This window comes from Barbus barbus (genome assembly GCF_936440315.1).
Source record: "Barbus barbus genome assembly, chromosome: 49".
In the NCBI taxonomy this organism is placed as follows: Eukaryota; Metazoa; Chordata; class Actinopteri; order Cypriniformes; family Cyprinidae; genus Barbus; species Barbus barbus.
In genome coordinates, this window is record NC_136727.1 from 5,481,793 (window position 1) to 5,496,109 (window position 14,317).

Here is a 14,317-nt window from a genome sequence, read left to right on the forward strand (position 1 = left end):
TACCATAGAAGTACTTCTGAAGAAGACGTTATTACAGATTGACGAGAACAGCTTGAGACTCTCCTGCAGTCGATTCTAAACAAGAGAACAAAATGAAAAACAAGTCATTCCCATGAGATCCCATGATGCTCTTGTGATGTCATATGAGTAAGGAAAAGCGGAGGTCGGTGCATGCGAACAATCTGTGTGTTGTATTAACATTCGGATATCTATTAAGTAGAACGATTTTGTTACTAAATTTTAGTTTTGTAATAATACATTAAATACTGTAAAATGTTCAAACTAAATGTTATTTTCAACATTAACACATTTCTCCAAATAAAAGTCACGCTGAGTCAAAATTGCATTGTTGAGAAAGGAAAGTTGCATTGGTGCACGCACAAATTACATAAAAAATTATGTAAAATAGCAATATAATGAAAAGTTCCCCTCACTCAACAACAAATACTTCAAAATCAGTACAGAATTGGACAAGAATGAAAAAGTATTAAATAAACATACATTTCAGTTGCATTCATTATAAACAACATTTATAATAAACGCCAACGGCTTTCTCGTTAGGCACAAATATTCATGTGTTTCTGCTCTCGACTGTAACTGCATTAAAAAGGGACTTATATTCAGGAAAATGTGGTTTTATAATATTACAGTACAAAATGAAAAGTCAAATATTCAAATAAAATGTCACTGTAAGCATTAATAATGACTTATTTTGTTAAATTGTTTAATATACATTTAATGTATGTTTATAATATTACATTAGCACTTTAAACAAATACTGTAAATTATTCAAATTACGTGACATTTCAGCATTAATACTGATGCTTATTTTTGTTACTAAATTTTACATTTAAGTTATATTAACTGAATTATGAAAATAATACAATGAAATATCTTCCAAAAGCATATTTTTAAACGTAATATATTTATAATGATGCTTTACATGTAGCTAGTTGTAACTGATAAATATAACTGTTTACAAAAAAAATCAATAAGTAACAGATTAATTTTTGTTGGTTAAACTATTCTTAAGGTGCCCATTTTGTATGTACATAATTATTTTTTAATACTGGAAACTTTTAACAACCACAAATTCCTCACTTTTAATGACATTCTTGGTTTCTTTACTTGTTTGTTCAGCAACATTAACTGAACCTCTGCTCAAAGTAGTAGATGAATGCAAAAGCACAAGTGTTTTCTCACCATAGATGGATCTTCTACTAGCGTCATGTCGTATCCACTCAGAGACACGACGAACAGCACGGCCCTCACATCCTCAAAACAGCTGATCCACTTCCTCCTCTCCGTCCTCTGGCCTCCAACGTCATACATTCTGTGGAGAGAAAAAGACAAAATGTCCTAAACGGAAAAAAAACACCTCAATATGACCCCAAAACACATTAGACTCAACACAAAACCAATTTACCTCGAGTACATCAAGTTACAAAGCACAATGGATTTTAAACATGACTTTTACAAACAGCGTCACATTTGTTATGCTAATATGCTGCTAACTAGCGACACGCATCTGCACATGTGAAAACCAGACTAATGGGCTATTGATGTAATCAAACCAGCTTCTCAAATTAACACTCTCCGCCAAATTCCCTCTCTTTGCGTTTTAGATCACTACACTAAAAGAGTTAGCTTGTTAGCTAGTAGATAGCAAAAAGGCGTCAAAACTAAATAAAATCTCAAAACATGACGTTTCATTCCAGGTTTCTCCTCTTCACGTCTGTTTTTGGGACACAACTAAAAAGAGTGTGTTTGTTCTCAAAGAGTGTTTCTTGTCTCCTAAACAGAGAAGGCCATGAACAAACAGTATCTATGGTTCTCTCTCACACATTTATTTTCCATCTTCCACTTCATCCTGTGCTGTCTCTTCTCTATATTTGTGGGAAAGATTCCCCTACACGTCTGAAATTATATCTATCATTATATCTCACACTTCAAACATGATGGAAAAAGAAATCTATATGTGCCTTATGGGATACTAATACATGAGGGTTTCCCATAAAATCAGACAAATGAATTGAATCATGAACATAGCTGATGCTGAAACTCAGATATTAACTGCTATATTAGTTTTCGTATACAACAAACTGAAGATAAAAAAAAATCATGTTTAACAGAAAAATATGACCATTTTATTAAAAAATACAAAGCATACCTAATTTTAATGAAATATGGAACACTTTAATGTATTGTAAATTAAATGCGAGTATGTGTAAAAGTGAGTATAATTTATATGTATACTCTGCACACAATTCATTATAATTTAAATATCTATTTTCAAATTTATATTATTATTATTACTATTATTATTACTATTTATTCAGTATTTCACTTTACAGTGCCTTTGAGAAAGTATTCATAACCCTTTAATTTTATTTATTTATTTTTCACGTTTTGTTATGTTATTCACGTTTTGTTATGTAACTGCTTTAAATAATTTTTTTTTCCCACATTAATCTACACTCCATACACCATACTGACAAAGCAAAAACAGAATTGTCACAACTTCGTAAACCTTCTGCCCGTCTGAGGTTCTGAATGCTCTGGACTGGGTTTTCATTACGGCTCTCTCAATATTTTGGTGTATTGCGCTTGTTTTCTACTCTGTCGAGTCCCTCAGGCCCTGCTGCTGAAAAACAGCCCCATAGCATGAGGCTGCTACCAGCACACTTTACTTTTGGGATGGTACTCTGCAGGTGATGAGCAGAACTGGTTTCCTTCAAACATGATGCTTAGAATTGAGGTTCATCAGACCAGAGAATCTTGTTTCTCAGAGTCTGAGGGTCTTTTAGGTGCTTTTTTGTAAATTTAAAGTGTGTTTTCATGTGTATTCACAGAGGAGAGGATTGAGTTTGGTCACACCGCCATAAAGCCCAGATCGGTGGAGTGTTGCAGTGATTTTTGTCCTTCTGTAGATTTCTCCCATCTCCACATATGATCATGGAGGTCAACTAGAGCAGCGGTTGTCAATTCCAGTCCTTATTATTATCTGAATCAGGTGTGTTAACTAAGAGAGACATGCAAAATATGCAGAGCGGGGGGGTGCGAGGATTGGAATTGAGAACCACTGAACTAGAGCGACCATCAGGTTCTTCGTCACCACTCTAACCAAAGCCCTTCTCCATTAATTGCTCAGTTTGGCCAGGAGGCCAGCTCTATGAAGAGTCTTGGTTGTTTCAAACTTCTTCCTTTAAGGGTAACAGACTACAGGCTTCTGTGACCCTTCAATGAAGCAGAATTTTTTTCTGAACTCTTCCCCAGATGTGTGGCTTGACGCAAACCTGTTTCTGAGCTATACAGACTGTTCTTTTGACCTCAGGGCTTGGTTTTTACTCTGATATGCATTATCAGCTGTTGGACCTTTTATTAAGATGTGTGTGCCTTTCCAAATCATACCCATTCAATTGAATTTGCCACAGGTTAACAGCACTCGAAGTGTAGTAACATCTACAAGTGATATGAATGCTCCTGAGCTAAATTTCAACTGTTCCAGATAAGGGTATGAATACTTATGCAATGGAATCATTTAAGTTTTTTATTTTCAATAAATTTACAAAGATGTTAAAAAGATGTTTTTGCTTTACCAATATGGTGTATGGAGTGTAGATTGATGGGGGAAAAAAAATGAAGGGGTATGAATACTTTCGGAAGGCACTGTTTATATTCAAATTTAAAACTACATATTTAGAATTTACTTATGTTTAGATTCATATATAAATGTTTTAGAATTATATAAAATAAAAAATATATATTTATTAATTTGAATATTTATAACTCCTGAATATACACCATCTATAATTGTTAAATGATTTAAAAGTCATCCAAATCTATAAATGTAACAATGAATTTTACTTAAATTAGCTAATTGAAATATATCTCAACAGTTATAGTTGTAAATCTGAATATAAAAATGTTTCAATATTGTATTTTATTGGCTATTCAGCTGCAACAGGAAATTTAAACAAGAAAAAAAAAAATAATAATAATCAAACCAGTGTATTTTCGTGCTCTTTCTTGTCTGTCATGTCTTTTCCAACAGCACAGGTTTAATAATGGCTTTGTTTAATTATGGGACGATCTGATGTGGCCAAATAATCACAGCAGACAAGGTGAGAATCGTGCGGTGTTAAACACACTGATCAAAACGCAAGTCACTTCACTGATCATTACACTGCTAATTATGGCTCAGAGGTCAAGGGTGACCCAGAGCCACCTGATGTTTAGATTTTGACTTTTGTGGCTGTTTGGAAGATTTCATTAGACTTGTGACAAAAAAAATTCACATCACTTCCTGACCAACAAACCTACAGTCATGGCCAAATATCGGCAACCTTGGTAAATATGATCAAAGGCGGCTGTGAAAATTAATCTGCATTGTTAATCCTTTTGATCTTTTTTTTTTTTTTTTTAAATCACAAAAAAACTAACCTTTCATTGGATAATCAGAATTTAAAATGGGGGGGAAATATCATTATGAAATAAATGTTTTTCTCAAATACACGTTGGACACAATTATTGGCACCCCTAGAAATTCTTATGAGTAAAATATCTCTGAAGTATATTCCCATTCATAATCACAATTTTGAGCACTCCAGGGTGAACATGAAATTATCCAGCCATGGCTTCCTGTTTCACAGAAATATAAATAGGAGAGAAAACAAAGCCCAAATTCCCTTAAATCACCAATCACAATGAAAAAAAACCAAAGAATATATTTCTGATGCAGCAAAAGATAATTGAGCTTCACAAATTAGTGAAGTGGCTTTAAGAAAAGAGCTAAAGCAGTGAAAATGATTTCCACCATCAGGGCAACAATTAAGAATCTCCAATCAATAGAAAATGTTACGAATCTGCCTGGAAGAGGACGTGTGTCTATATCGTCCTAATGCACGGTGAGGAGGAGAGTTTGAGTGGCTAAAGACTCTCCAAGGACCACAGCTGGAGAATTGTAGAGAAAGGTTGAGTTTCGGGGTCAGAAAACCTTAAAAAAAAAAAATTGTCAAACAGCCCCTACATCACATGTTGTTTGGGAGGGTTTCAAGAAAAATTCTCCTAGCTCATCCAAAAACAATCTCCAGCATATTCAGTTATCAGACACGACTGGAACTTCAAATGGGACTGGCTTCTATGGTCAGATGAAACTAAAAAATTAGCTTTTTAGCAGCAAACACTCAAAATGGGTTTGGTGAACACAAGGATAAAAAGTACCCCATGTGTACAATGAAATATACTGCTGTATTTTTTTATGTTGTGAGCCTATATCTTCCTAGACATCTTGTTTAGATACATGGCATTAACAAGTCACTGACTCTGTTAGAAATCTTATAGTGGTCCATGTTTGGATCTTCCAACCGGACAATAATCTAAACACAAACCTCAAAAACAACGGGTCACTGAGCACAAAACCAAGCTTCTGCTGGCCATTCCAGTCCTCTGACCTGAACCCTGGGTGGGGTGTACTGAAGAGAAGAAGCACCGTCATGGAACTGGGAGTCTAAAGGGTCTGGAGTGATTCTGGATGAAGGAATGGTCTCTGATCTCTTGTCAGGTGTCCTCTAACCTCGCCAGGCATTATAGGAGAGCTGTTAAACTGGCAAATGGAGGTTTCTAAAAGTATTGAATAAAAGGGTGCCATTAATTGTGGCCAATGTGTATTAGAGAAAAATATTTATTTCATAACGATATTTCATCCCATTTTAAATTCTTATTCTCCAGTGAAAGGTTAGATTGTGAATTGTTTAAATAAAAGTTCAAAAGGATTAATGTAGATTAATTTTCACAGCCTTCTTTGATCATATTTACCCAAGGGTGCCGATATTTTTGGCCATGACTGTACAACACCATATTGTTCCTATTCATGTCCAATTAAAAATTAGCTATACAATTATTACTGCAAATAATAATCACTGGAAGAAAATACTTAATGTAATAAATTACTCTTTTAAAGGTTGAGAAGCTAAACGCAAGTTATTTGCAAAATTTGGAAAATTAGACCACACATCAAGATTGAAACTGTGCAAAATCGTTATCAAAAATGATTAATAGTAATATATTTTCATATGGACATAAACAATGTTTCTGTCTTTTTAGTTAAGTAGCAAATGAAATGAATATAAATTTAGCAATAAAAAAATATAAAATAAAAATGAATGAAGCATGCACAAAAAGTCATAAAAGTGCATAAATACATAAATATACGCATAGAAATGCATTAAAATGCATAAATTAAGCATAAAGTATGCATAAAATGCATTAGAAAAAACAAATAATTCAATAAACATTACTCTTTTACAGTTGATAAGTTAAATGCAAGTTATTTGGAATTAGGGCTGGACCAGAATATTTGATTGGCATTCGATTTTTGAAACGGTTCTCTTTCGCGCTTGAATATGAATCGCCCTTGAGTGAAAGTCATGAGCGTCATGATTCAGTTCGTCTGGAAGAGAAGACAAAAATGCCGAAGACCTCAGCTGTGTGGGAGCACTTTAAATTGAGTAAGGACAAGACAAAGGCAGTGTGCCAAATATGGGATTTGAAACTGGCCTAAGTTCTGTAAGTAGTACGCCTATTATAGTAGCCTATATTGTTGGTGTAAAAACACGAGCTGCTTTTATCCGCCATGTTAATAAGTAATTTTACACATGATAAAAACGTGCACTTAATTTGCTTGGAAAATACTTGCGAATAACGGAGAAAAGAAAGAACGATAACAGATGCCATAGTGGAGTTCATCGCTATATGAGACCCATTAATTTAGAAATGTGAGCTGTCTAGCCAGCCTAACGTTACCCTTCTTCTATTTAGCCTATTACAGTTTGTTTAATTCATTTAATTTTATTTAAACTGTTCGTTAATTAAAATGTGTGATGCTGTTATTGAAAGTATGCTACCGTGCTCTTTATTTATTTTTCGTTCTTTTTTTATTTAAATAGCCTACCCTATACGGTGTCAGTAATTACTGTGCTGCTAATTTCTGATTTGGGAGTGATTTGTTTGTTAGAAAAATGTTAGGCTACCTTATTAAAAGCATTGCTCTTAACAGACCTGTGTGTTTTGTATCACTACTAGTGCGGTGTCTGTTCTTGGAGCAGAAACGAGCCCTGCCCGTGTGAGGCGCACTGCTTCCGGCTCGCGCTGTTTATTGAACGTGTCGTGTGTCCATATTGCACCAAAATGCGACACTGCACTCCCTTGGGTCCGCAGCAACACACCCGCCACGCGTAAGGTCGATTGGATGAACAGTTCTCGACATCATAAAAATGCAAACAGACACACAGAGATTCCTGCCTTTATTAGAGAGAAGAATATGTTCAGCCCCTCCCTCCAAAGCTTTGAATAGTGTTGATTACTACCGAAGCTTCGACGCTCAAAAAAATGGTATTCGGACCAGCCCTATTTGGAATTAGTAAAATTAGGGGTAAAAATGAATACTGCAAATTACTATTTAAAACGATACCATAACATTTACATATGGCCATAAGAAACAGCATTTTATTGTCTTTGTCTATTGTCTTATTAGATAAATATAGTAAATAAAATGAATGCCGCAATTAAATAAAAATAAATGAATAAAAGCATTAATAAACCCATACATGCATAAAATAAATATGCATAAAGAAATGCATAAATAATTAAATAAATACAAAAATAAATGCAAAAATAAACTTTCGATGTAAAAAATGTGTATAAAGCAAAGAAACTGAAATGCAACTAGGGTGTTTATATCAAACGTGAGGTTTGAATCCAGTGATATGATAAAGATCATGAGGTTTCGGCGAGGGATGCGTGTGAATTGCTGCGATAAGGATGAGCAGTCGAGTGTGCAGAAGACTGACAGTAAGTTATTCCAGAGCAAATTAATTCACTCTAGAGTTCAAGAGAAACTAAACAGATTTCATATAACAATTACTCCACATAACAACAGCTAATAACAAACGTAATGTGTTTAATCATCGCAGAGCCACTTCATTTTCTTAATTCCACTCTGATTTCAGGGTTTATGGGGTTTTCTTTGCTCGCATTTATATACTCTATAGGACAATTTAACCTAAAATCCCGACAAAGAGAACAGAATTTTGCAGATAGAAAAACTTTTGAAGACTAAACTGTAAAGACGACTAAATGGATGGGTGTTAAACTGGGTGTTTCAAACACATACATCCCACAACCAAGTCATCTTGTTTTCATTTTATGACGTTGTAGAAGCGCTTTTATTAAAAACTGTCATGAAAGCCATAGAAAATTTAGATTTAGCATTATGCAATATAATGCAATATAAATGTTATTGCAGAAGCCCTCAACTGAAGCCAATAAATTAGCCAACTCTCAGGGCAGAATGAGCCCAAGAAGAAACTAACGTAAAAGTATAGGCAAAGACAGTTGCTTTTCACCAAATGCCAAAACACTCATCTTTCCATGCCATATCAAACAGTCTATGGCATCTCATAGCTGTAAATGTCTCCATTAACATTCAAATGGCTGGTAAAAGCTGCCAAGCAGAAAATTACTCACATTTCCCATGAAACCTTCCAATCGTTTTATTGGTTGTCTAATGTTTGCGCAAAATTTAACTTGCGAGGACAACGAACATGCATGAAACTTTTTCATTCCGACATTTTGAGGATCAAAAGTCATTGTAACTGTGATTGAAGCAAACAGTGGGAATTTATGAGCAAATGGTGAATAAAGCAATGTTAACTAAAACCATAAAAAAGTCATACTTGACAAACATGAATTAAAAAAAAAATTATAATTTTGTTTTAATCTAGATGACAATTTTTTTTTATTTAGTTGAAATACTAAAACAACGTAAACTGAATAAACTAAAACTTCAATATAAATTAAATATAAACTATATAAAAATACAAAAGAATTTAATTTAAAATGAAAAACTATAAACATTTTAAAATACAAAACTACTACATATTACAAAAAACAACAAAATACTAAAATAACACTGGTTCAAACCTAACAAACGATTAGCATACATCATCAAAAGTTGTTTGTCAAAATATTTGAGTTGGGACTCGAGACAAGACGACATAGCGAGCTTAAAAATGAATACAAAATAAAAAGAAATCATAAGACAACTTCAAAACAAGTCTTGCATGCAAATCAAAGCTAAACGTGTGCTCAACGCTGATAATGCCAGTTAGGATATTGACGAATGGAGCGATGCATCAAAACGTCGTGCAAGGTGACGTTTCATAAGATAGTGAGAGACGGAGGATGCCGCCCATGCTGACATGGTCAATATCATGAAAACGTGAAGCTGAGAGAAGGAAAACACCTCAATTTTTTCCTCCTGATTTACTATTTTAGCTTACTTTTAACCAAACTTCAACTGAAAACAACAGAAAAAGCTTGATATGTTTGATGATTCACAGTCACAGACAAATTTTTGTAAGAACAATTACAACAACTGACAATAAAGAGGCTGTTTACCTGAAGACCAGGTGCTTGACTTTGAACTGCGTCTCGATCACACCTGTGGTTCTCAGTCGGACTCTTAAAACGTCCATTTCTGTCGGCATGTAATCAGGGTCAATGATCCTCCCCATGTTCTCGAAAAAACTGAGAACAGAGAGACATAAATAGACAAAGTTATAACAAATTTTATGACAAAAATGACACATTTAGACATTCTATCTGGAATCCCTTTTCCAGCAAAATTAACCTGGTTCTTGGCCAGAAGTTCTGCGATCAAATCTCATAAGCCGATAATTGTTGTCATGCCATTGCCGATAAACAATACATGGCCAATATAAAAATCCTTTACTGTATTATCCAAATTAGTGTTACTGTAATATTATTTAAATTATGATATATCTTGAATTTGCTTTTATTTTTGTTTTTTAAATTTTTCATATTAATTAGTTAATTTAGTTTTCGTTATGTGTGCAGGTCAACTTTTAAACAGATTTTTTATATATTTAATTTTTTTTCAGTTTTAGTTACTTTAGTATTTCATTCAGTTTAAGCTTATTTCAGTTAGTTGTGATAGCAATGTTTCTAAATTTAAGCTTTTCATATAATATTTATATTTTATTACATTTAAGCTTTATTTTATTTACCGGCAAACAATTTTAAATAGTTTTAGCTTTAGTCTTAGCTATAACAATGCTGGTCACAATAAATTAAAAATAAATAAATACTTTAAGTGAATTTAGGCATCACCATATTAAAATGTACAGCAACAATAAATAAATAAAGATTACTTCCCTTTTTAAAAGAATTAAAGTGAATGTTAGATGACAGCCAATGTTATCAACATGTAAAAAACAGGAGAAATAAATTAAATATCCAACAAACATACACAACCTGCCAAGAAAAACAAAACAAAAAAACACTACAATATTGGTTGATATCGGTATGGTACCGATATCTTGTGCTTTCACACAACCTAGTTTGTTTTGCGTTAGTGACACCAGACTTATTTCTTGCAGCACTGAAACCTTACACGGCGGACATTATCCTGCCCCTTAGCAGTTCCTAGTTTGATACAAGCAGGTTTTAACTCCAGCAACCTGCCAGTAAAAAAGGGGCTTGGGAGCAAACGCGGATCCTCACCTCTTCTAAATCAGGTCTCTGTGGGAAAACCCTCTTCTTAAGGGCCGTCTCTCCTTGTCTAGGCAAGCAGCTTTACCTCTGACTGCAGTGTCTGTGGCAGCGATAAGACCGGTCCGGGGGAAACACGAACTGTATGCTAATTACCAGCATGAATATAAATACAGCATGATACAGTACAAGCACATCTGTGGGGGGATTTCTGTACGCGGATGTGCTAAAGAGAGGGATTATCCGGGAGCGCACGCTATGTAGTGATACACACACCTCACAGGAGGTCGCAAATGCCTTGGAGAAAGAATTAGACAAACGAACACGCAAACACGGTTTTGAAGCAATAACCTCAGACAACTGTGCCATAGTTTTTGATTAAGAGTGTTTGAGGCATCTTTTCCTGCACTGATAAGACCAGTTTGTCATTCTGTTCATGCAAACAGAACAAAGGCCAGGTTGTGCTAATCGCTAATACGTCAGAGATTGACGTACACACTATTGCATACTGAAATGTATGTGCTGAATTCGCACTGCTGCTGCAAGGCATGCTATAGCCTCATTAGCATAAATTGTTGTCTTCTAAGAGTTCCTGTCATTTTAGTATTTAGCATTGCAGCTTCAATGCAGTTAACTATTAGCAGTGTACAAACAAAAAGTGCTTTGAACTACTTTAAATTATGATAGATTACACCTAGCAAGAGTAGATAAAAAAAAAACAAAAAAAAAAAAACAAGAAGAGTACTATCTTAAATGACAAATAGATTATGGCTAGCAAGCTGAAGTTTAGCTAGCCAGCTATTGGCCAATTTCATATTTTCAATTAAATTCAACTCACACTACCTTTTTAACTACTTTTTGTTAGTATCTTGTACTTGAGTTGCTAACTACTTTTTGAAAAGAACTTAAATAATTAGCTGATAGCAAAGTTATAGTTTCAAATGTAGTTTCTCTAACTTGGCTAATGTCATGCTATAGCATTGGTTTGAAGAGAATCTTGCTAAGGAAGTTAAGGTTAGTTAAACATTCATCCTTTATTGACTAAGTTAATGTTTTTACTATAGCTTATGTGAACTACTTTTTGTTAGTATCTTGTAGAGTGGCTAAATACTTTTTGAAAAGAGCTTAAAATGGCAATTAGCTTTATAGCTAACAATGTTAAAGTTAGCTAAACTTTCATCCTTTAGCTAGCTATTGACTAAGTTAATGTTTTTAACTAGCTTATGTGAACTACTTTTTGTTAGTAGCTTGTAGAAAAAAAGAGCTATTGACAATTTGACAATTAGCTTATGTAGTAGCAAGCTAAAGTTTCAGTGTTGTTTACCTAACATGGCTAATGTCATGTTAACACACTGATTTGAAGAGAATCTTGATGAATAACTTAAAGTTAGCTAAAATGTCACCCTTTTATAGCTAGCTATTAACCATGTTCATGTTTTCAACTAAATTTTGCTTAAGTTAGCTACTGTTTGTTAGTAGCTTGTAGAGCGGCTAACTACATTTTCAAAGAGAACAAGCTTAAATAAAGGTGCTTCAAAAGGTTCTTCAAGCGATGCCATAGAAGAACCATTTTTGGTTCCACAAAGAACCATTCAGTCAAAGATTCTTTAAAGAACCATCTCTTTCTTACCTTTTTATAATCTGAAGAACCTTCTTTCGCCACAAAGAACCTTTTAGGAAACAGAAAGCTTCTTCAGATGTTAAAGGTTCTTTATGGAACCATTTAGACAAAAATGTTCTTCTATGGCATCGTGAAGCACATTTATTTTTAAGAGTGTACAGTTTATGTAACTAAGTGAAATTTGCACCACCATGACATTAGCATGTTGCGGAAACTACTTTAGCTTGTAGCTTAAATTAAAGTTTCACTCATCAAAATAGCCCGTTAACTATCAACATGAATAACATGTTGTAATGGCAGATATTTGAAGAAAATGATTTCGCATAAGTGAGTACTAAAACCTACACGTTGTATTCTTAAACTTCTGTTTCGTTAAACTAACGGTGTTATTAATCTGTTTAGTTGCTTGTTGACTTGCTTAGCAGGGGTGTCTTCAGGCTGTTTCTCCACCATAACAGCATAATTTAACACCATAACACCATAATTTAATTTTTGTTATATTTTATTTCAGCTTTATTTCAATAAACAAACATTGTATAATAATTTTAGCTTTAGTTAATGACAATACCACTGTGGAGTATTGTGTTTTTTACTACCATAGTAAATTAAGAACACACTCTGTGTAGTGTTTCTGGTTTTAGTGACAGATAAACACACAATATCACACCCCAACCTCAGTGCTAATGTGATTTCTTGGTATTCGAGCCGAGTCTGATCTTGTAAACCCCCTGGGCGGCATGACAGCGAGCACCTCGGGCCTGAGCAGAGACTGTGAGTGAACAAGTGTGAGGTGCGTTTCTTTAAATGCTTCTGGGTGTATAAAACAGGCATGCCGTTACGTGCATCTGGATGCAACATTCACTCGCTGCTGGCCTTCAATTCCCAGCGGGACACAAAGGCCCTGTCGCTGTGGATCCGTTTCACTCTCTAACGCTCTCTAGGCAAGGGCTAACTTTACCATCTCTAGACTCCATAAATAGTCTTTTTTTATATAGTCCATACAAGAAAAAAACCCCAGCTAATCCAGTTTCTGATGATTTTTAACTGGTCTAAGCTGAACATTAAAGGATAGTTCACCCAAAATTTGCTTTAAATGTATTCACCTTCAGGCCATCCAAGATATAGACGAGTTTGTTTCTTCATCAAAACAGATTTGGAGAAATGTAGCATTACATCACTTGCTCACCAATGGATCCATTGCATTGAATGGGTGCCGTCAGAATGAGAGTCCAAACAGCTGATAAAAACATCACACAAAGTAATTCTCAATTACTTTTTAATGTCTTGTGAAGCGCAGAATTTGCATGTTTGTGAGAAAATAAATCCATCATTAAAACATTTTAACTCTACAACAGTCACTTTGTATGAGTTTATAATCTTTAAAAATGCTTCCTCCAGTGAAAAAAATTGTCTTATCCGAATCAGGAGAAAAATATGCACAGATCAAGTGAAAATAGCCTAAAACTATTCTAAACAAATATGCCAGTGGATTTTGACAATAGAAGATGGACTTTTCACTAGAAAAAAAATTATGAAGAGACTTTTTATTATGTCCAGAAATGCATTAATGATAGATTTTCTTTTTTACAAACATGCAGCTTTTAACTTCAGGACATTAATTGATGGACTAGAGTTATGTGGATTATCGGGATGTTTTGATCAGCTGTTTGGACTCTCATTCTGAAGGCACCCATTGACTACCAGTGAATCCACTTGTGAGCAAGTGATAAACTGCAAAATTTCTCCAAGTCTTTTTCGATGGAGAAACAAACTCATCTACATCTTGGATGACCTGAGGGTGAGTAATTTTCAGCAAATTTTCATTTTTGGGTGAACTCTTCCTTTGAGGTTATTATTATAATTTTGTAGTCCACCAATCTCACTGTATGTTGTATGGAAAAGAGCAACGTGAAATCTCTTCATTCGAAATCTCTTCTTTTGCGTCCTACAGAAGAAATGCATCTTTAGAATCATTTTTAGAAGATCCATTCCTTTCCAAAGCGGCTTCGACCTGGTTTATCCATCAGCGTGACATTTTGAAGCATTTTTAGCATTTACAAGCCTCTCCTGGAGTTTTGTAGATATACTTTAACTCTCGGATTGATTTGACACCACTTTGACCTC

General features: G+C 34.4%; 1 protein-coding gene across 1 annotated transcript in view; it reads right to left on the reverse strand.

Moving 5' to 3' along the window:
• Window positions 1–14,317, reverse strand: part of LOC306867553 (guanine nucleotide-binding protein G(o) subunit alpha-like) — a 34,424-nt gene that overhangs the window by 5,230 nt on the left and 14,877 nt on the right. Inside the window, exons 5-7 of the mRNA XM_079413284.1 lie at window positions 9,460–9,588; window positions 1,204–1,333; window positions 4–75 (exon numbers count right to left, since the gene is read on the reverse strand). Coding sequence (XP_079269410.1) covers window positions 4–75; window positions 1,204–1,333; window positions 9,460–9,588 — 331 coding nt within the window. The remainder of the gene's footprint in view (window positions 1–3; window positions 76–1,203; window positions 1,334–9,459; window positions 9,589–14,317) is intronic.